The 23,611-nt window shown below is 38.2% G+C and overlaps 1 protein-coding gene across 1 annotated transcript in view; it reads left to right on the top strand.

Moving 5' to 3' along the window:
* LOC115947854 overlaps positions 1–21,928 on the top strand; it is a 23,517-nt gene extending 1,589 nt beyond the window's left edge. Inside the window, exons 2-4 of the mRNA XM_031056877.1 lie at positions 16,090–16,291; positions 16,387–17,815; positions 21,880–21,928. Coding sequence (XP_030912737.1) covers positions 16,090–16,291; positions 16,387–17,035 — 851 coding nt within the window. The 3' untranslated portion in view covers positions 17,036–17,815; positions 21,880–21,928. The remainder of the gene's footprint in view (positions 1–16,089; positions 16,292–16,386; positions 17,816–21,879) is intronic.
* The last annotated feature ends 1,683 nt before the right edge of the window (positions 21,929–23,611 follow it).

Here is a 23,611-nt window from a genome sequence, read left to right as displayed (position 1 = left end):
CTTAGGAAAGTTCTGACAGACTTTCCAAGCAAACATTACAAAGCTGATTTGTAGCCAGTCCCTGGCAAACCAGTTTCCTACAACCGTTCCTACAACAAAGTGTAGGCATCCATTGGGCATTCACTTCAGAAAGATACTTAAGTATGTGGTTAACTTCAAGTGAGTGAGTAATCTTATTGATTTCAATGGGACTATTCATGTCCTTAAATGCCTGGCTGAATCAGGAGCTAATTCCTTCTGGTTATCCTTTGAGCCTGCATAGAGACAACTCTGTGCAGGTGCTGAATCTCTCCAAATGAGAGTTTGCCAAATGGTCTTTGCTTAGTATCCAGAGTTCATTGTTTTCACTGCCTCTAAAATTCCTCTGTTATCACCACTTTACTGACGGACAATTCACCTTTCAGTTGTCTTTTTCTTAATCTTTACAGAGATCATCATGTAGTAATATCCTCTGATGATGGTGTAATTGAAATGGTGGCCATACCAGGATTCAGTCAAAATGTAGGGGGTTTATTAGTCAGAATATGACTTAGTTTTCTTTTTTTAAATGCCAGTGCTTGTTTTTAAGGTTTTTTTTTTGTAATCTAGGCCAACCTTTTAGTCAGTCTTTCAAAAAGAAGGGAGAATGTGCATTGTGACAGGAGTTGGGTAAATATTAATCATTCACTAAATGGTTCATTCAGTACTACTGTATATCATGGCACCTGCTTAAGATGTTTAACAAACCTCATTTCTTTGTCAACTTGCCAGATTTCTTCAAATTATGCTGGAGTAGGGGAGAACAAAAAAAAAAAAAAAAAAAAACACCAAACAAAACAAACAACTCGCAAAAACAAGCAAACCAACACAAACCTACAAATGGCTTTTTTCCCCCCTCTTTTTTTAGGGATTAGGGAAGCAGTTTCATCTTACTGAGTAAAAGGTAGCACTTCCTATTTCTTTCCCTGAAGATCAATCCTGAATATTGCTAGCCTGTACTCCCCTGAGTTGTCTGCTAACATACTGTAGTGTTCTCCCTGAAGGCAATAAATGTGCTATTCAAATATGGAAGAGTGAGATCAGGAAAATGGAGGGTAAATCCACTTGTAATTCTCTATCTGTTCTGTTTGAATGCTTTTCCTAGGTCCTGATAATATTTTTAGTCATATCCTCATTCCATGAATTGTCAACTGGTCATGACTCAGACTATAAGCAAAGGTTGGATTTTCTTTTTGCTAATGCTTCTCTTATGCTGGAGTTGCACTATTGCCTATCAATAAAGAAGGAGCAACAAAAGCCTCTTCTCTTTATTTTCTCCTAGGGAGTCATTAGACTATCCCAGAAAAAGGGAGGTAAATGCATCAGAAAGTATCCTTCTAATTGGGGCTGTATAAGTGTACACAGTATTGTTGTGGAGCACAATTTGTGTCTTCTGATCAAGAATTTCAGACATATTATTCAACTTTTCATAGAGTGTCTCTGGAGCTGGGCATGGATTAACTAAAAAATTCCTTTTTTCTCTTAAAATTAGTAGAAAAAGTTAAATGTGGCCTAACTATCTCATGCTTTCTCACAGACACCATAAGCAAAAATACACAGACTTTGTAGTTCTAAGGATGAGACAGCAGAAATGTATAGCAATAGCTCACATTTAAAATGAAAATATAACAGTAAGACCTTAGCATGAACAAAACTGCACACTTTTTGAGGTTTATTTATCCAAATTGTCCCAGGAATTTTCCAAAATTACTTGTGTGACAATAAAGGACACACAGTATGCTAAATATTAGTGTCACATAATGTGACTTAGGTAATTTGCTCTTTTCTGTCTGTTGTACTGTCTTCTGCTCCCATGTGTGTACTGTGACTTCTAAATAACCTAGACCTGGTAGGAAGAATCAAACTCTAGTGTGAGACCACAAACAGCATAAATCCAGAAGGTTGGTAGGCTTGGAACAAGCAGTCTTGCAAAAGAGGAGAACCAAACCCTCATTTTACAGATCAAATCAATTTCTATTGTGCTCTGATGAGGGTTTTTGTTATTTTAAATAACAGTTTCAAAACCGTCATGCAAGAAAAATGTCCAGCTATTTATTCCTTATTTTTTAGTATCATTTACAATTTAATAATAATAAAGTGGTTCATGCTTACCAAAATCTGCTCTATTTTTTGTTTGGTTAGTTGGTTTTGTTTGGTTTTGTTTTGTTAGTGTTGGAAATGCAAGATTGTTTAGGAAATGATCATTTTATTCACTGTGAAGCTCAAGGACATTCAGACAAATGGTTGGCTGGATCACATTTAATGGATTAAACCAAATAGATTGCAAGAACCAAAAAATCTGTATAATAGGCCATGGAATTAAGTAAATATTGACCAGTGCAGAAGAATCAATGGCTGTTGAAAAAAGAATAATTACATTATATTGCATCCTGAGGGTATAAACATATAAATACACGCAAGTGTTTTAACTTGCAAAGCTTTGTTCTGTTAGGCATAGGAAAAAGTCATTGAAACCATTACCTAATCTAATTGCTACTTTCTCTGAGAAGGAAAAGCAGTATGGAGACAGTTTTTCTTGTCAAAATATGATAATATCTTTGTGGCGAAAAATACGGGTAGAATAAATACTTTCAAAATTGTCTAAATGTTTAGAAGGGCCCAATCTAGTCTGACAAGAGCTGGAATGTCTGTAATTGCATTAGGAGTAAACCATCAATTTATATTCACTTCAATCTGTAAAACTATGTAGCACAATAGCTGCAGGGGATTCCATGCTGATTACATGGGAAAAGCTTCCAGACTGTTGTGGAAGAACACAAATATTTTGGGCAAGCATCTCACAGAAGTGCTAAACTGGATCATGAACAGTATCAGTGTACATAGACAAAACACAATTTTCTTTTCCAAAAAGGTGGAAACAGAACTACCAAACCCTGTCAAAAATCTTGCACAGAAATGTCCTTGAAATTTTTTATGGCTTTTTGGAGATATTTCCAGATGTAAGGCTCATATTTATGTTTTGCCTACAGAAGTATGTAGCCTAGTGCTTTCAAAAATTTGTGCTGCTGCAGTGAATTCCTTTTCAATGTGAATCTCTTATATGGTGGATTGACTTCCTCTGTCAACAGAAATAGATGAATATTGATTTTCTTGCCAATATTTTAATATAGTTTAGCTACTTTTAACAATAACTACTTTTGAATTCAGAGACAGTTTGGTAGTTTGACTTGAATAAGTTGTCCTGAAATAAAAGTCAACAGCTTAAAAATGTATTGCCTGAAACTCAGCAAATAGATCTATATTTCGGTAAACATGGAATTAGTCCAGAATCCCACAGCACCATGGAACTACATGTTCATCACATTTATGCTCTCTACTTGGCAGAAGGTATTGACAACATCTTAGCAGAAATGTATTAACATCTTAAATTCTGTGTTTGTGTCTTAAATTGTGTCTGGAAATGTGTAGTAAGTGCACAAATGAGGTGCATATGACAAAGTCCCTTAAATCAAGAAAGTAGGCCAAAATTCTTGCTCTTCCCAGTAAGCTTGAAGATTCTGACTCAACTATGTTTATAGGAGTCCTACCAAGATGACTCTGGCTATTGATTTAATTGTGGCTTGTTGCTTTACTCATACCCAGATCGAACAGCTTTCCACTAAGAAAGACTAATTTTACCAGCTGTAAGTCCCCAGTGGTGAAGCTAAGTTCAGAATGCCCATTAACTTCATATTAATCAATTAAATGTGCACATGAGTGAACACTTCCATTAATAATTTAACTCTATCAAATTTAAATTGACTTGGACTTTATAAGCATCAGTTAAGCTGTGGATATCAGTTGAATAAACAGATCTGCACAGGAAGTACTTACAGCCTAATGAGTTCTAAGGTAAAGAACTAGTTTTGTTTTATATTTCTCTTAATAGCTGTCTTAGTTGAAAAATGCCAACTTTGCCACAGTAAAACTTTATAAATCCAGCCCTTATTCAGTTAGTGGTTTAGATTGTGCTGAAGGGAAAATTAGTTTGAAATAGCAAGAAATTTCATTTTCATTTTTTGTGAACATACTATTTCAAGTTTCCTCTCCAGCCTTAGAAAGGGGACCAAATCCTGTCTCCCAAATGAATAAGAAGGAAGTTATTTTTCTTCTTGAAGTCTATTATTCAGCCTACCATTAAGATGTGAAAATCCTGATTCAGATCCATTCTACCCCTAATTTCCATTTCTTTCCCTCTAGATATTTCCTCATTCAGTCATATGGTTCATAGTCTAAACCACTCCTCTAGGAACTGACACATCTGAGTTTCAGACCCGCTGTCAATGAGGTTTTATTTGTATTTTGTACAAAATAGGGCTACATCATCAGGAAAATTTGAAAGGATCATCTTCTATGAAGGACCTAACCTTTCTCCTAATGTCTTCTATAAATCAAGCTAAAAGGGACATAAAATTAAAACAATATTTTAAGTTCAATTAATTTTTTAGTTTTACAAAAAGCTTTTTTTTTTCCAATTTAATCTCTATACTGATACATCTATTTTTGAGAGAAATTTGATGTAAGAAGAAAGAATTCATCTGGAAGACAATACAGAAGTTGTTTTCAAGCATATTAACTTTTTGAAATTAGATGTAGAGCCAGATCTCCTATGCATCCCATTTATCTTTTTCCTTGACGATAACAGTCCTGAAGTGTTTGAAGCACGCAGTCATATTCCTGCCTAGTAACTACAAAGTCAAATCAAGGTATTCATTTGATTTGAACTTTCCTCATAAAATAGTCCCTACAACCACATGTTTATTTCTGTTGCTTTCTCTGAGCTGCCTCCAGCGTGCTGAATTCCTTGGCACAGAGGTGCTTGTTCCCATAAGCTGTATGTGTGGTGTGGTCTCTCTCATGCTACACAGACTCGAGTGATCTTTTCCCGAGGCCACAGCATTGTGCCTCTACACCTACAGCCTAAATTTATACTGGCTTTTTTTTGTTGTTGTTGTTACTGTGTTCCTTTGCAAGATTTTCATAATTTGCTATCTGGAGTCAACCTGAGGGATTTTGGCTGAATCTTCTGATATTCGTTTCAGGTTATTCTTCCTTTAGACTAGCCTGCATCTTTTCCAAATTAGATATAATTTTCTTTTTCTCTGACAAAATTTCTAACTTTTCTTATTCCTTGTCTAGTTTTGGTGTTCTTTTTTTACCAGGTTAAACCTTAACATTTGTAAATATCACTCACATTCCACATATTATTGCTTTAAGTTCATCAATAATAAAATAAATTAAATAAAAGTTAAGGTGGATCTCTTTGACATCCACTGCTCTCGATTATCAATTATTTTGCAACTTAAACCATTACTTTTTATTAATATTTTCAATTATAACACCTAGTGTAATATGTATATGGGCTGTCTGATATATTTTTTTTGCCCAATTTCCTTCCTGGAGGTAGTTGCTAAAAGAAGAGTTCAGATTAGTAAAATTAATTTGCAACTTAGAGGCATACCTGTGTCAATGTCTTTGCCTTTGGCAGTTATATGTACATATTATTTTTGTATATAAACCCCTCAGAATTTCAAATGTAATTAATTGCCATTATTACTGTTCTAATGTAAATTCAGGACTAAAGTACAAAAGGCTGAAGTTATGACTAAGAGGAAGTTTAGGTTTGTTATGCCTTGACCCTAACCTTGACATCATATTAAGTCCTGGTCCTAAGTAACCCTTGCAGAAATTTAAAGTATTGGAAATAAAGGAAAATATTATTCCATAAAAACTGAATAATGAAATAATTGGGAAAGTTGTCATGTAAAATGCAAGAATGAAGCTTCAATCTGATTATAAAGAATTGTTCCAATGATGTAAAATTTGTGTTCAGTTTTAGAAAGAAAAATATTGTTAGACTTAATCTTCCCATAGGAAGACTAATTCCAAGGCTGCTTCAAAATATTTGCTCTTTAATCACAATATTGTTGAAAAAGGAGTCTGGGACAATGCAAAATCACCACACTGACTTGTTCTGAACAAATATCAAAAGGAATTTAATAACAGTTCTTGGAAAGAACTCATACATGACTAATAATCTTGAAAAGACTTGTTGCTTCTTAAGGAATGGCAAAGTGTTTAACACAGCTTTGTATGGAAAATAGGAAGGCAGTTTTACCAAGCACATTTCTGGACTTCACTTTCTTGTCAATGAAGGACCACTGGTGATGTGGTCTTTATGAGCTCAAGAGGAAATAATATTTTACTTGACATTGTACTACAAATAGGACGTAGAAATACTCCCACAAAGTTTTTCAATGCTTAGAACATACCAAATGAGAAAATGAGAAAACAGGATGATGCTTTAAAGTTTCAAAGTTTAGATTTATTGGATAAGGGGGTTGGTTTGGGAATTTTTTTCCTTTTAAGAGAAGAATCAAACCAAACCAAACAAAAAACCCACAACAAACAAAAAAAGCCACAAAAAATGCCCCAAAACAGAGAAAGCCTTGGAAGGTTAAAATGGTATATCTGAAACATTTCATAGACTCCTATCACAGAGTTTGATCCAACGTGTCATGAATATTGACAAAGACCTGTTCTATGTCAAAAAGGACTTCAGGAATGTGAAGTCTTTTCTGGAAAGACAATACTCCTAGGCAGTTAGATGTCAATATATGTTTGGTGCATGCACAGCGCCTACAGGTATTGTTGAGGGCATTCCGCACCTATGTGTTTAGTGGGTTCTTCCTTGTGCAGCAGCAAGTTGCTGTATATTTTTATCCAATCATTACGTGTCCTCTTTCTTCAAGATATGTATGGAGAATTCCATTTCCAAGATAGTCTGGAAGCAGACTGTTTCAAAATTCACCAATCCGGCAAAACCTTGTGGAGAAGAAGAAACATCACAACAGGTGCCTGGAATCCTTTCTGGCTCATTTGCCAGGCCCTGCTGATTTGGTGTGCAATCTGCCACATAGCTGGGGACAAGGTGGCTTTGAATCCTGCTTTACAAAACAGGATTGCTGTTTTGTAAGCCCTGCTGATTCTGCAGAAAAAAAATTGCAGCACAAAAATATTTCCATTTAAGAAAAGAAAGTCTTTTTCAGCAGAACCAATCAAGATAAAATGTTTGAGTAGACCTAATGATAAATAGAATTGAAATATACTTTGGTGGGTTTGATTCTGTAGACAGAGTAGGGGAAGTTCAGTCACCATACATAACATCTTGAGAGATGTAGAGATAGGTTCAGGAATTCTGCAATGAAGATTCAGACCTATTTTTCTGTGATTTCACTGAATTATTCACTGTTCTTGAGAAATGGTTTGTATGCTGTGCTGTCATATATTTTTAGGTGTTCACTAGAAAACCCAAATATAATGATTCTTTTGTCAAAATATGTTAGATGCTTTTCAGATATCCCAGAGCAATGGTATCATCTCAAGGGTTTAAATCTGGGTAATTTGCATTCTCGCTTATAGCAAATGAAGGTATAGACACTTGAATGCTTGTGAAACCAGGTCTGTCTTAAAATTTTTTTCAGACCTTGGACAAGTAGTTCCATCTCCAGAGCTTCAATCTGGTGAAATAAGAGTCCATATCTATAAATACTTTGAGGTAAAATTCAAAAAGCATTTTTTGTTATGTTTCCATATGGATGGCCTCACTTATTTCTTTTCCTCATGGCTTCAAAAAACCACCTGTGTTTGGTTCAACATAGTTATAGCTGTACAGCAGGGCACTGCCTCTTGCACCATGCAATATATAGAGCAAGAAGCTTTTGTCCAACAGATGCACGGAGATACAGCCACTGTCACATTCTTTTACCTCTACCCTTCCCAACCATATGGCAAAATGGGGTTGGTTTTCTTCATTTTCAAAGGAAAAGGGAGTGCAATCTGTTTTCCACACCGTTTCAACTAAGTGCAGTGTGTAAAACTGCAGGACCTGTGTTCTGTGCTCTAAAGCCCTGTGTTTCTCTTAGTATTCAGAGAGAAAAGATGTTTGAGGGAAACACTGCACCAGGTATGCTTACTGACACGCAGCGTTTTGTTTTTCACATTTGTTTGAACAGCAATGTTTGAAGAAATATTTATATCCTATTTGAGAGGAAAGCACTTCAGAGTAAAACTCTGGTCCTCCATCGACTGAGGACCATATTTTTTAATACTTAATACAGTGCTGCAGAGTAGGATGATATCAGGCCAATAACACTTTTGGCTCAGTTCACATATTCTGATTTTAAAAACACACCATCCAATTAGTATGGCCTCTGTTGAATGGACAAACTCGGTTAAAAAGATTCATGGAAAAATTTCATCCAAGGATGGCATGCTTTCCTAAAATTTCCACCGTTTTTTAAAGGGTTTGATTTAAGAAAAAGCTAGAGAAACACCTCTCAAATACAGCCTGAGAAGACAACAGCTGAGGAATATTAGGAGAAGGAGGAAAATGCTCTTACACTTTATAGCATCAGTGAGGCTATTACTATATCTGAAAGACATATTTAAAAGCAATATATAAAATTGGAAAAGGTCTAGTGAGATGGTCTGAAATCTGAATAATGGACTATGAAGGATAAGATTTAAGATCCTTCTCCCATGGAAGATTTAAGATATCAATCCATCAAATAATCCAACAGGAGGTTAGCCTGTGACTTGATCTCATTTTCGAAGTATCTACATAGGAAAGATTTATGGATTTTAGCAGAAAAGAAAGCTTAAAGAGAAGGAAACTGATGGAGGTGAATGCCAACTAAAAATAAAGCACTGTATTAACAGTGGAACTATTTCTGTTCCACCTGAAACTCCTAAATCAATACAATATGTCTTTTCAAAAGATGCTGTGTAATTCAAACAGAAATGATTAGTTTAGTGCAAAAATACCAGTGTCGTGCTGTTGCTCAGAACTTAATTTCTCCTTTGTGGACTGGGAAAGTTTCGGATCATGCTTCAGAGCTCAGCCTATTGTGGTGCTTGTGGCTGAGATTTTTTTATTTTTGGGGTCAGCTAATTCAGGAGGCAAAAAGGCACAGGCCAGGGGTCCTGCACATTTTTGCCACGCACAGTGCAGTTTCTGAGGTCTACAAGCTGACATTGGCAGTATGACACAGACTCTGGGTGCTTCACCTCTGGCATGTCACCTATTAGGCATATTGTCATTCCAGAAGAAGAGACTGATCAAACTATACGAAATTCCTATATGTTCTGAGACATGTCATGAGCTTTGCTCTCCTGAACCTGAGAGAAATTTAAGAATTAGCTCTCCAGTCATTCAAGCTTGTATTCCTGTATTCCACAAAGCTGAAATAGTGTAAGTGAAATGTGGAAAAGCTGTTCTGAACTTGGGAAAACATGATTTCTGTAAGAGCAGCAGCATTGTATCCCAGGGTTTTTCCTGTTCCCAAACTGCTATTTGTTTCCTCAGCAATGAGTAGTTTATTTTTATGCTTTAAACTTTTAAACAGCTTGAGGCTCCTGAGTGGCTTCCTCCAGGCTTCCTGGAGGCTTCCAGGCTTCCAGGATCAGTCCTTGCTTCACAATTAAAACATTTCTGATGTTAAACAACCCTTCATTGTTGTTTCAAGAATAGCTGCGGTATTACCTGTTAGAGGTTTCCTGTTTATCAGCAGAGAGCCTAGCTATCACAAAGTATCTATCTCCCCTGAATATTAGGAAGACTAAAATCCTACTTTCTAATAGTTTTCTTTAGCGACTCCTGCCATGGACATTTTGCATAAGTACAAACCATTTGGACAACTAATCTCAATAAATGTTTTACATAGAACTTTTAAAAAAAATCTGTTTCCAGATTTTCTAAACTACTCAATTAAAAGGGACATTAAAATGTTCTAAAAGACAATATTACATAGTCAAAGCATGTATTAAAAAAATAATTTTCTCTTTTTCTTTATAAAGTTTATTATCTAAAAGTTTGTGTTCCTAACCTGTTTATTTTTATATTATAAGCCTTTCTGTTTAGCAGTTTGGATTAGAAGACAGTAAAATTTTCCAAACATGTAAGGATCATTGAATTCCTGGTGAAATGTGTTGGTCATAAGTCCATGGATAATTTTAATTATATGGTGGGAAGTGAAGGAATGAATAACATATATAAGGAATTAACACTGTATTTCTATTTGACAGTGTCTTGCTGTAGGCTTAGTATTCCAAATCAGTAATAAGGACGTTAAAAAAAAAACAAACTAAAACAATTATTCCCCTACTCATTTGTTCTTATTAATGAATGCTTGTTTGTAAATTGCTCTGATACATTCAATTGAAGGCACAATTATTAAAGTCAGTAGAGCAAATCTTTATGTACAAACAGGAATATAGCAGAAAGGAAGGACTAACAGGTAACTGGGCTCTTGAGGCTGGTATCACAACTGTTTATCAGGGAGCACTAGAGAGGCCTTTCCTCCAGTTGATGAAGTATAATTATCAAAACTTGGCATCCTCAGAGCTGGTGAAGGAGCTGAACAAACCAGATTCATTGCATTCCTTGGCTCCAGACAGGGGATTCCAGTCTTATGAAAGTCGTGATTTTAAGCAAGGTTAGTTTAGATTGGAGTGCACACATGAAGAGGCTTAATGCAATTCTATTTTCCATTTCAAGATTTATCTTTTCTCTGTTTCTTTCAACTATTTTTGTGTAATTATTATTTTATCCTTCTGTCCATTAAAAGAAAAAAAATCTTATCTAAAAAGAAAAATACCTAATATAAAAATAATTCTTAATTTTGTAATTTCCTTTGGCTTTTATAGAGAAAAATGTTTCTGTTTCCTGACAAGACATTGGAAAGGAACAACAGAAATTTTCTTGCCAATTTGTTCCAAGTTTAACCCACGGAGCTAGGATCAGATAAAGAAATTTTTGCAGGACACCTTAAAGAAGATGTTTATCTTAACTCAGTAGAGAATCAAGACTTGTTTACTGCTTTGAAAGCTTTCCCTTGATAGCCATTAAATAAATAAGCAAAGGCAACTCCATTTCTTGTACCATTTATCAGTTATCTGTGTACAATACTTTCTCAAGCAATAGGTTATAGAAGAGAAGAAAGAAATCAGCCAAACTGTCATAAACAGGTTTTTTCCCCATCTACATTCTGCTGGTTACAGCAGGAGTAGTTTGTAGATGATCTTTACAAATATGCGCTGTTGTTTCACTTTATGATAGCTCAAAACTAAGTGCAAAGCCTCATCTTAATAAGTGATCTTATTATCATTAAACAGTATGAGTTAAGTCTTTCTTCATTTTTGGGTTGAAATTACTTGTGCAGGTTAAACTGTCTCTGTAACCATGAGACTCCCTGATGAAATCAACATTACAGTCTTTTCTGTGGTTCAATTTCCTATCTGTTCCCCAAACACACCTACGAGACATGAGGATTTTAAAGTCCAGTGATGACTGAACACATTTCACTCTACATCTCTGTAGTAAATACAGTTGTTTTACTTGCTGAATCTGCAAGAAGTAAAGCAAATCTGAAATCATTAAAATTCAAAAACTCTTTGAATGTATCATGGGAGTTGTCCCTGTTTGTGACCTGCCTCAATGCGGAGTACAGCAGCCCTGAACAGAAGCAGAACTATTTATACTTTGAGGAAGAAGGCTTGGGAATATTTAATGGGGAGAATACAACAGTCAGAACAGGTTTCTAAGTGACTGTGCTGCTCTCCTTTGCATTCTTTCCATCCTTTCCTGCCTTCATTCTCCCACTGCCTCTGACACCCCCTCACTCCCTTGCCTTGCTTTGCTGTAGCTATTTAGATCTAGACCAGAGAGAAACTGTGGATATTCATGCTTTGGGGTTACTTTGAAACAAAATCTTAAATGCCCACCTGCGCAGCAATCCTTACTTCTGAAACACAGGCGTGATAACCTGAAGGAGCCCAGGTCTGTTCTCCATGAGTAGCTATCAGTAACTATTTTTTCTCTTCTTGGTTATATATCTGTTTGTGTCTGTAATTCTCAAGGATTAGCCTAAGCCTAGGGTAGCAAGTATTTTAATTAAAATAAGATTGAGTAGATCAATGAACTGTAACAGAAAATCCTTGTGAAGTAAGAGCAATAGTAAGCCCGAGTAAGTTTTTTACTGTTTTAAACAGGAATGGATTTGCTCTTATCACTGATCTTTGCTTTTAGAACACATGGTATGCTTCTTTATTATGCTTTACTTTTTATAATTCATTCCAAAACTCAAAATGTTTTGATCATCCTCCGGAAGGCTGAATATTCAAAGCCCTATATGTCACCTCTGTCATCTGTAAAATTGTGTTTCTTTGTTCAGCCCTGTGAAAAGACAAATAAGATACGGGTTTCTAAGGCTACGCAAGGCTTGGTCTATTGTACAAGCACAACAACTAAAGCATAATATATTGCTACTTATTCAAAGAATTTTACAAGACTAGAAATTCCAGTCACAGTATATCCTTGAGTCAAAATCTAGAAACACACAAAAAAAATACAAGATTAGCAAAGTTCTCTAGGTGACAACAACAGCCACAGGTCTCTTCTCCTTCCTATGTGTATTTCTGTCTACCACTTTACATAAGACAATTATGTAATAACACGATGAAAGTCTTTCAAAGCAAGAGTTATTCAACCATCTCAAGGCAAGCCAGGGTTGGTTTTCTATTCCCCAAGCTTCTATACAGCCTATTTTTTATCAGTTTCTGCTGTCTGCACTTTCTTAAATCATGAGTTCTGGATCACTAAACTCAGAAATTAAATGAGTCAATGCCAGTATGAAGATGTGGTCTCACAATTCCTCCCTACAGAATGAACAGGAACACCTTGGCCTGCTCTTCAGCAATGCAGTTGGATCAAACAATAGGTGCTTTAAAAAGAAATCACAAAATACATTTAATCTGTAACAAAGAACCCTATTTTAGCTCATGGATTCTCCTTGTAATTTCTATCTCCAGGAAACCCTGCTGAGCTGTTTTTTCCTGCAAAAGATGTCTGTTTTCTTTCATAACAATACAGATTTTATGAATTCAGATTTGTAAGCAGCAAGTTGTATCCCTTTCTGATTTTTCAGACTTTTTGTCTGGATTTTTTCAGATTTCATCGTGCTGATTTCAAGAGCCAGTGACAAAGGCTATAGGACATTTGTTTTATAGGCTCTCTTAGAAGATACTCACGTCATTACACAGGGAATCCAAATGGATTTCTGCTGGCCCATTAGTACATGAACACATGATTGATATCTTTATTAATATGAAAGAAAGGAAGAGAAATTTTAGACAAATGCACTTGTTCACAAGTTTAAAATAGATTTAGATTTTTAAAGATTTTTATTGGTCAGAATCAGAGTTTGAGGACCATGTTGCACTTTTGATATGCACTTCTAAGAAATTTCAGTGAAATTAAAGAATGCATGAAGAACCAGTTAATCTTGAACATCTTTGTGAAGTTAGACTGCACATTTTTTAAAAAGCTACTATCTGCTGAGATACATCTTTAAGTACTTAAGCATCCAGTAGGCATAAACTTTATTTACTCAGCAATGTTTGGACTGAAAGAGTAGAGCATCCAAATTACCTTTCATTTTGAAACTGCTTTTCAATATATACATTAAAAAGCCCTCATTCTAGAGCCCTCCTCCTCCACCATGCCTGAGAAGCTTCCATTTGCAGCCCCACAAATCCCATCTACCACATGAAGTGTTCCAACACCAGTGACTTTTAGGAGCACTCATGTGCACTTCTTGCAAATTTATTTCTCACTGTTTCTGCTTTGTCAGTAGCCCCATAGACACACACTATTCCACAAAACAAATGGTAATGGAAATTAGATGCAAAAGGACTAAGCAAGTGCTAAGAAGGTAAATCTTCACCAAATGTCTCTTTGAGGATTCCTTCAAAGCATTGCTGTATTTAGATATTTGGTGGTGCACCAGCCTCATAGCTTAACAAAGTAACAGGAAAAAAAACCCTTCTGTCAGTAGGATAAATGTACTGCTTCTTTTTTATACTTTGTTTTTGGATAACTAACAAACACAGTTCACTGTGGGAAACTGAAGGTCTGAAAAGCCTACAGCCTCATTACTCTTTTCCATTGAATCACATGGACTGAAACTTCGCTCTCTATCTAAACACTAAAATACCAGAAATGCCGCTGATGAGGAAGCTTATCCATCCTGAGTTTTACAGTGTCTGTCTGACTGGTTTGTCAAAGAGATTTGCAGATAAGAGGAAAGCAGAACAGTTGATGCCAGATTTCTCAAAAGAGCAGTCAAACAGTAGGGATGTATGTGAAATAAATCAATCCTAACTTTCCCTTTCCACTTTTTCGCGTTCTTTTCCAGCTCTTTGGCACATTTATGTCTCCTGAGAAGATTAAGTTGAAGGTTCCTCAGTTTACAGGAGAGGAAAATCTAAACTTTTCCACATAGAAAGGAATTTTTGCAGTCTGCAAATGAAGTGCATGTGACGTAGTTGGTTTCTCCATCACCATGACTTTAGAGAAGCCTGAATTTTATGAATATTTTTTTGTATTGTAGTATTTGCCAGAGGTTTCCAGTTTCCCTAATTACTGAAAACCTGGAAAAGAGGCAAACTTTTTAGATGGTTCAAAAGCTAGTCTCAATCTGTGAAGGGAATGTCTCCAGTGTCTGAGAAAGGGGAAAATGTCAGAAGGAAATAAAGAGTAAGTTGAGGAAACTTTTGTTTTTGTCACTTGAGATCGTCTGTCTAAAAAAAAAAAAATCAGTGTAGTCTGTGCTTGCACACAGCAGGGTATTTTGTAATTGCACTAAGCTGTAAACAGAGCTGAAGGAGTTGTCTGGAGCTATGAAACAGTAAAGTAGCCTTTGATTTGTAAAGCAAGGTAGAGGAGCTGAAATGCCATGACTTGAGAAAACTTTTAAGTAACCATGAGGTTGTGGAAAACTGTAGGATGGTTTATTCAGACCTGAAAAGTGTGAAGCAGAAGAGGCACCAGTGACATAAATCAGGCAGCTGCCCTGGATGGCCTGGCTCTCAGTGCTGCAGCAAAGGGCACAATGTCCATCCCCTTCTGACAGCTGGTGAGTGAAAGACCTTAGGGTGAACTCAGGTAAAGACAGGTGGGAAGCATCTAATCTTCTAATAAATAGATTTATTGAAACGGTTCTATGCATGGTGACCTCATACTTTATTCAGCAGTTTGGAAGTACAAAATTCTTGTGTGAATCTTTCTAATTTTCAAAAGAAAGATCCATTAATAAACATTCTTTTTTAATATTCATATGCAGAAATGTTTTCTAAAACTCTTTTCTTATGCACCATTAAGTGAAATATTAATAACTATAGTTAAAATTATAGTTACTTAAAAAATTCATCTTCACAATATTCACTGCTCTATGGTACAAAACTAATCACTGAGATCAGGATAAAAGTGGCTTTAAAGGGATAAAAACTACAATGTGCCTGAGTCTCTTTTCTACTTTGGGCTAATTAGAATATTGAGCTGTCACACCTGGAAAACTAAAGGCAAAAAATGAAGTTTTACATCTGTTATGAAAGAGATTTTCTTCTAAGAATCTTAAAAAAAATGGGGCATTCATTGAAAATAGCAGAACCAGAATCTAGGATGCAATAATTGTTGTGCTGTAAGAGCACTCATGTGGATGAAATGCTTTGTCTTCATGTGAGCCAGTGGTGAAAGTATAGACATAGAAACAAATGTCTGAGTAGTAGCAAAACCTGAATAAACTCTAAAATTTCTCCACAGTGAACAACTTTGAAGAAATTTTTATTCTTTGCTGACAAAAGGAATTAAATGCATGCAGTTTAACATAGATATTTCTCTCCATTTTATACTATGCATTTTGCTTGTAGAAAGAAACATTAATGTTGTGTTGGGGGTTGCAGGCATGGGAAGTAGCTGTGGCAGTTACGGTGTCCTTGAGGAAAGAAAAATAGAAGTACTATGTGCCAAGCTTATCAGAATAACGGAATTCCAGGGCTACAGAAAAGCAAAACTTAGAAATTATTATCGTCATATGTAGCAACCAATGAGCATGGATTGGCAACCAATGACTGCAGAGACAAGACTCGTGCCAGCCTCGTGAACAAGGCGGAGGATCCAATCATATTCTGCGTGATCGCGTGTACAAGAAAGTTTTTACTGTATATTAGTAGCGCTGATAGAGGCAATAAATGGAGCTTCTTTTACTCGCATCGCATCGGTGTGTTTCTCCCCTCCACCTGGCCGCGGCATTTCTGGTGACCCCGACGTGATCTCGGAAAGAAGGGCGGACGAGAGAAGGTGGAGAAATCCCGGCTGCTCAAAGAAGCAGGCTGCTCAAAGAAGCAGGAAAAATTCGTGGCCACGGCTGACTGGGTGAGTCAGGCAGACTTCGGTCTGGTTTCGGGATGGGATCCGCTGCATCAGCGTTAGAAAAGGCTACCATAGATGGACTGCTAAGTATAGCAAAGGACACAGGATTTTCAATACACAGACAGGACCTTGTGGACTTTCTTCTTTGGTGCCGGCGGCAGCGGGGGGAGTCGCAGGTACAGCAGCACTGGAGGCGACAGCGCGCACGGCGGTGCACGCAATCGCAACAGCGGGCGGTCAGCAGCCGTCCAGGGCTTGGTCCGCGGCGGCGAGGGCAGCCCCGAGCGGGGCCCGGCCGGACGGAGCGGAGCGCGGGACCGCGGGAGCGGGAGGCACGGCGGAGGCGGGCGCATGCGCGATGGCGGCGGCAGTTTCACGCAAGGAGTGTCAAAGAGGAAGGTTTTTTCCCGAGTTCGCAAACGCGGCATGAACACCGGCCGAGCGGTGGCACGGAGCCAGATCGGGATCGGGGCAGCGCGGGTGTCGGTCACAGGCAGAGACGGGGCGTGGTCAGGGTGCAGAGGGTGCCCGGGGTACCGGCCCTGCTCCGATCCCGTGGCGGCGGGCACGCAGCCAGCCCCAGCAGCCAGCACACGGGCAACCACAGCAGCCAGCACACAGTTTCAGCCTCCATCAAAATCTCAAGTTGGAGATTTTTCGCGGGTGCAGCACATGTTGTGTGAGACACACCGAGCTCCTCAACAGTCCGGTCCCACAGAAGTGACGGAAACAGCATTTACCAGATGATCAGGCTTCAGATGCAAAAGATAGAGTCAAAAGCTGTCCAAAATCAGTGTAAAGTGAGAAAGCACCGGGCTTTTGCCCAAGATACAGAAAAAGAAAAAGGAAACCTGTGCAAATCAATGTTATTCGAAATATGATGTAGAGGGAAATCTTCTATTGTAAAAAATGCCTCTAAGGGAAGGAAGCTACCATATAAAGATAGAAGTATTAGTAATGATTCAATTACCTGAAATATCTCTGAAGACAGAGCATTTGAGAAATATCAATCAGATCCTATCTGTGGGATCATCAGCTGATTCTCCAATGGTTCAGAGTTTTGTTGGCATTGAGTTTGTAACCTTTGTTATTTTTGGATTTTATAGGTGATACTGATAAATAAGGATTGTTATTAATGCTATATGAATACTTTAAAAAGATCGTGATAACCCCTTCAAACACTTCCTGTTGATAAGTTGATTATATAATGAGAATTCTCAAAATTTATGATAAGAATTATTATCAAGGTGTTGTAATATTTACAGCCAGCTTTAATGTGTTTCATTATCTCTTTGTGTGATCATCTACAAGATCATCTACGTGTCTCTTCAGAATCTTCTCTTTTTGTTTCTTAACTACTCATGTTTTTTGGGTTTCTTTTGAATCCAGATTGCCAGTTTCATGGTTTTCTTCAGTCATTATTTCTTCAGTTATTATAGAGTACTGCAGCCGAGAATTCAAGAGGTTTGCTGTGTTTGAAGAATTTCTATCCAGACAGAAGTTTCGGAGGAATTCAATTACTTAATGGTTTGATTGATTTTTAATTCTAAGGTTTCCTACTCATAATTGCTGTTTTTAAGAGTCTTGTTTTAAAATGTATTAAGTGATGTCCATCAATTAGAGTTCGAACTCTGGCCAAGTTCTAGCTCTACTTGAATGGAATGATTGACAATCAGCCCAGATGTTTTCTGCATCAAAAAGTATTCAAGTCCCTTTGGCTTGACAATTTGACCATATATGATAGCTGAGCCTGTTTTCAAAGGGAGTTTGGAGAAACATGAATCCGGACATGAGTTCTCCAGTTCTCTGTTGTTTTAAGGTTCATCAGCTGTCGCAGACTCTGGGATGACAGTTCAGTGTTGCAGTGATTGATAATTGTATGATTTCAGATGTGTTATTGGTTATGTATGTATTGGTATTATCTGATTGATTTCTAATTACTGTTATCTTACATTTCCCTATGCAATATTGCATAGAGACTGAAACAGAACAGATCAATGTTTCATTTTCAAATCAGGATCCATTCTTCACCTCCAAGATTTTGAGATAATCCTCCAGTCCTTGCAGGGACATGGATTTGTTTGTGTTTTAGCAGGTGCATGCTTTGTATGTGGTCAATTAGGGCACTTAAAAAGAAATTGCCCTAACCGCCCACAGAAGGCGGGAGGGAATGGTGCCACAGGTGTATGTAATCGATGTAATAAGTTTGGTCACAGTGCTGCAGGATGTAGGTCGCGCTTCAAGAAGGACGGGACTCCACTGCAGGGAAACTTACAGCGCCGCGGGTTGGGCGCGGCTCCGAAATACCCAGCACCACAGCGACATGTCATGGCTGCCTCAATGAACTCGCCGCTGCCACCTGAGGAAGCGCAAGAGTCGATTTGGCCGTGGCAAGGACAGTGACTATTGATACTACAGAGGTAACCTTGATTGATTCCACAGCCTCAGGACCACTGGGACATGGGTTAAGTGCATTGTTAATTGGCAGATCTTCTATAAGCAGACAGGGAATATTTGTTATGCCAGGATTGATTGATTCAGATTATGAGGGGGTAATAAAAATAATGGTGAAAGTGTTTGCTCCTCCAGCAACCATTAACCAAGGTAGCAGAATTGCCCAATTGATTCCTTTCAGAGCACAGGTGCCAGTATCAATGAACCAGACGAGAGGGGAAGGTGCTTTTGGCAGTTCTGGCAATACAGCAGGACCTGTGATAATGTTTACTACTTTGGTAAGTAAGGAACGTCCATTACATCTGGTATATATATCTTGCCAAGGGTCAGCTCAGCGCATTGGCGAAGTAGAGATGATGTTAGACACTGGTGCAGATGTTGCAATCATTCCATATAGTGCTTGGCCAAAATCTTGGGGCCTCCGCTCGGTTAGCACCATGGTTAGTGGGATCGGAGGAGAATCCACTTCAATGCAAAGTATCAATTTGGTTTGTTTCACAGATTGTAAAGAGGGAAAGAAAGCCTGGGTGCATCCCTTCATATTGCATACGCCTCTGTGGATCCTTGGACGAGACGTCATGAGTCAATGGGGGATGACATTACAGACTCAGCATTTTTAACATTGGCCGCTGAGGGACAGAGGCCACCCACGCTTAAGTTAAAATGGAAATCAGATGAGCCTGTTTGGGTGCCTCAGTGGCCATTAACCAAGGAGAAATTGGAAGCAGTTTCCACGCTAGTGGATGAACAGTTAAAATTAGGCCATATAAAGCCCTCTGTTAGTGAATGGAATACGCCCATTTTTGTTATTAAAAGGAAATCAGGAAAATGGCGATTGCTACATGATTTGCGAAAGGTGAATGCAATCATGAAACCAATGGGGGCATTGCAACCAGGTTTACCTTCTCCTGCTGCATTAAAAAAGGACTGGAAATTGTTAGTTGTTGATTTAAAAGATTGTTTTTTCTCTATCCCATTGCACCCTGAAGATACAGAAAGGTTTGCCTTCAGTGTCCCACAAGAGAATGTAGCCAGGCCTGCACAAAGGTATGAATGGGCTATTCTGCCACAAGGAAGTCGGAACAGTCCTATAATTTGTCCATGGTATGTAGATTTGGCATTAACTGAGTGGAAGAAGGAATATCCAGAGCCCACAGTGTATCATTACATGGATGATATTCTTATTGCTACTCCACAAGAATTAGAACCTCAGGCCGAGGAGAGGCTTATTATATTGCTGAAAAAGTATGGACTATCCATAGCCCCTGAAAAGGTACAAAGGCAAAGCCCCTGGAATTATTTGGGAATGATGGTCACAGAAACTCGCATTAGACCAGGCAAATTAAAATTGCATAGTGACATTGCCACTGTAAATGATGTGCAAAAATTGGTGGGTGAGCTGCAGTGGATTCGAACATGGTGTGGAATCTCAAACGAGGATATGGAACCTCTTTTTGAATTATTGCGAGGCTCAGTAGATCCTTGTGAGCCCCGACAATTGACCTTGGGGGCCAAAAATGCCTTAGAGAATATTACCAGGAAAATTGATCAGCAACAGGCTTACAGGTATGACCCTCAACTGCCCATCAGTATTATAGTTTATGGCCCTGAACACAGTCGATCTGCCATCCTTGCCCAAATAGAGGAAAGTAGACTCAGAATTTTAGAATGGGTTTTTCCATCTTTTTTACCCACTGCCTCAGTTACTACCTGTCCTGAATACATTGGAGCATTACTGTTAAAAGCTAAGGAAAGGGTGCATCTGGTTTTTGCTCGTGATCCAGATTTAATAATTGTTCCCTGGAAAACTAAGGATTTGATTCAAGAGTGGTCAATGCAAAGCGTGACATTTGCGCTAGCTACCGCTGGCATAGAAATGTCCATTCACTATCCCTCTCATCCATTGTTTAAAACTACAGCTATCATTATGAGAGGACCATTAATAAAAGAAAAGCCAATTGTAGGGGCTATTACTGTATTTACAGATGCCAGTGGAAAAACAGGAAAATATGGGTATGCTTTAATGATAAAAGGGCAATGGGAAACAAAAGTATGGATGGAAAAAGAAAAATCTGTTCAAATATTGGAATTGCAAGCGATTGTACAAGTCTTACAGCACTTTGCAAAAGAGCCTTTAAATATTATAGCTGATTCTGCATACGCAGTTAGCTTAGTCAATCGAATAGATTATGCAAAAATTGGCAAAATTGGCACAGAAAAAATTGAACAACTGGTAATTCAATTAAAAGGACTTTTAAAAGAAAGAACTGAGCCCCTTTGGTGCAGTCACATACGCAGTCATACAAATGTGCCTGGAATTATGACTACAGGAAATCAAGTCATTGATAATGCTGTAGCAGGTGGATGTCTTGTGGCCACTCTGACCGATGCACAAAGGTCTCATGAATTTTTTCATCAATCTTCTAAGGGACTGCAACAGGACTTCGGTACTTCAAGGACACAAGCAAGAAATATTGTAGCATCTTGCCCGGATTGTGCTAGAATAAGCCCCATACAACATAGTGGAGTAAATCCTAGAGGCTTGGGGCCACAGAAGGTGTGGCAAACAGATGTTACAGAATATGCGCCTTTTGGACAATTAAAATACATGCACGTCTCGGTGGACACTTACAGTCATGCGGTTTGGGCGACTCTTGCGACCACGACCGCCTTCCGAGCAGTTAAACAACACTGGTTACAGGCTTTTGCAGCTTTAGGAGTTCCAGAGATTATAAAAACAGATAATGGGCCCGCTTATGTTGGTAAATGGACTGAAACATTCTTGCAGCAATGGAACATTAAGCATATTACAGGAGTGCCTTATAACAGCACGGGCCAAGGAATTATTGAAAGACGACATCAAGATCTAAAGCGTTTGATCGCTGCTTTGAAAAAAGAGGGGGAGATTTCCCTCTCACCACATGACAGAGTGGCAAAAGCATGTTATGTCCTGAATTGGAAAAATCCAATAGCACTCAATGAAAAACAGGATATCAAACCCATACAATTGCAGTTTACCACGGAGGAGCCAATATTAAGGGCTCCCGTGGTCACATGGAACCCACACACAGGTAGATGGGATAAAGAGCCAGTAATATTATTAACTTGGGGACGGGGATATGCTTGTGTTTCCGCAGGAAAAGATCGACCACGCTGGGTTCCTGCAAAATGGGTAAAACCATGGATTAACCGTATTGCTGATTCCGACAAAGTCACTGCCTTGGACAAAACTGAAGAAAATGATTCGGGCCCTCCAGGAGCTTCAGGGCCACGACTTGAGACGCGTGGAAAACAAGATACAACTGGTGTTGCGTCCTCAACTGGAAAAGTTTAAGGGTATTTCTAAAGGACTGGACAGAGTGTTAGAAAGAAGTAATTCTTTATCAGGATTTCTTGATGCGTTAGAATATATTAGAGAATTTCAGGTAGCAGATCTTTCTGATCGACCTTGTCTTGCTTGCGACAACTGTGAATGCTTTGCTTGGATAGCTATTAGATGTGGATCTTGCGGGAAAAAGCTATGGGTTAGTCAACGCATAATACCGGGATTATGATGTATGTAGAACCTTTGTATATTTTGTTGCTTATTTTGCTTTTTAAGCCATGTATCGCGCAATGTACTATGCAAAGATTATCACAAACGCCTTATTTGAAAAAAGAGGGGGAGATGTTGGGGGTTGCAGGCATGGGAAGTAGCTGTGGCAGTTACGGTGTCCTTGAGGAAAGAAAAATAGAAGTACTATGTGCCAAGCTTATCAGAATAACGGAATTCCAGGGCTACAGAAAAGCAAAACTTAGAAATTATTATCGTCATATGTAGCAACCAATGAGCATGGATTGGCAACCAATGACTGCAGAGACAAGACTCGTGCCAGCCTCGTGAACAAGGCGGAGGATCCAATCATATTCTGCGTGATCGCGTGTACAAGAAAGTTTTTACTGTATATTAGTAGCGCTGATAGAGGCAATAAATGGAGCTTCTTTTACTCGCATCGCATCGGTGTGTTTCTCCCCTCCACCTGGCCGCGGCAATGTTGGATAAAGATTTATGTGATTTAAAAAAAAACAAAATGCTGTGAAAAATTTTCCATTCATCTGAAGTCCTTTCTTATCCACAGAACTATGCAATTCAAGCCCATAAACTCAGTATTAGCACTCTAGGCTGTAATAGTCTAATACAAGGATTTTTAGCACTGATTTTTCCCACTCCCCATCCCCCTCCCCTAGTCCTGCCTCACTCTTAAGACATGATCCTTTGAAGATTCCTCTGATTTTATTGTTGAGAATGAAGATAGATTATGATATAGAAATATTCATGGGGTAAAACCACCATCTATGATTTTATAGATTTTTCATCTATGAAATCAGACACAGGTTAGCAAATGCTAGAGAGATACTGGTTTAATATATTTTGGGATATCAATTCCTTCAACTGCAGTGATTTCTGCACTGTAATAAGATTTTTTTTTAACTGTTTGCCTAAAGTTTTGACTACTTGTTCTTTTTTTATGGGACAATTTAGAGCTTTATTTGTCAGCAGCTTCATCACAGATTAGCTCATGTTAACATTTTGTCTCATTACAGGGTTTTCCATGATAATAAGCCTGAAAACACTGATGACCTCCAACAATATACTTGACCTCTTATGTGTTCTGTATTTTTGCTGTTGATTCTTTCCAGTTCAGCGTGCATCACTGAAGTTATAAACAAAGCAGAAAGGATGTACAGTAGGGCAGATAGCTAAGTGGAATATGTAATCAAAACAAGAGATGGTTTTTCATGTTATCATGTGTAAGGTACTTGAACTGGTTTTGGCTGGGGTAGCGTTAACTTTCTTGGCTGGTATGGTGCTGTGTTTTGGGTTTGTGC

This window comes from Geospiza fortis, unplaced genomic scaffold (assembly GCF_000277835.1).
Source record: "Geospiza fortis unplaced genomic scaffold, GeoFor_1.0 scaffold12, whole genome shotgun sequence".
NCBI lineage: Eukaryota > Metazoa > Chordata > Aves > Passeriformes > Thraupidae > Geospiza > Geospiza fortis.
Note: the sequence above shows the minus strand (reverse complement) of the source record. Positions and strands in the feature narration are given on the sequence as shown.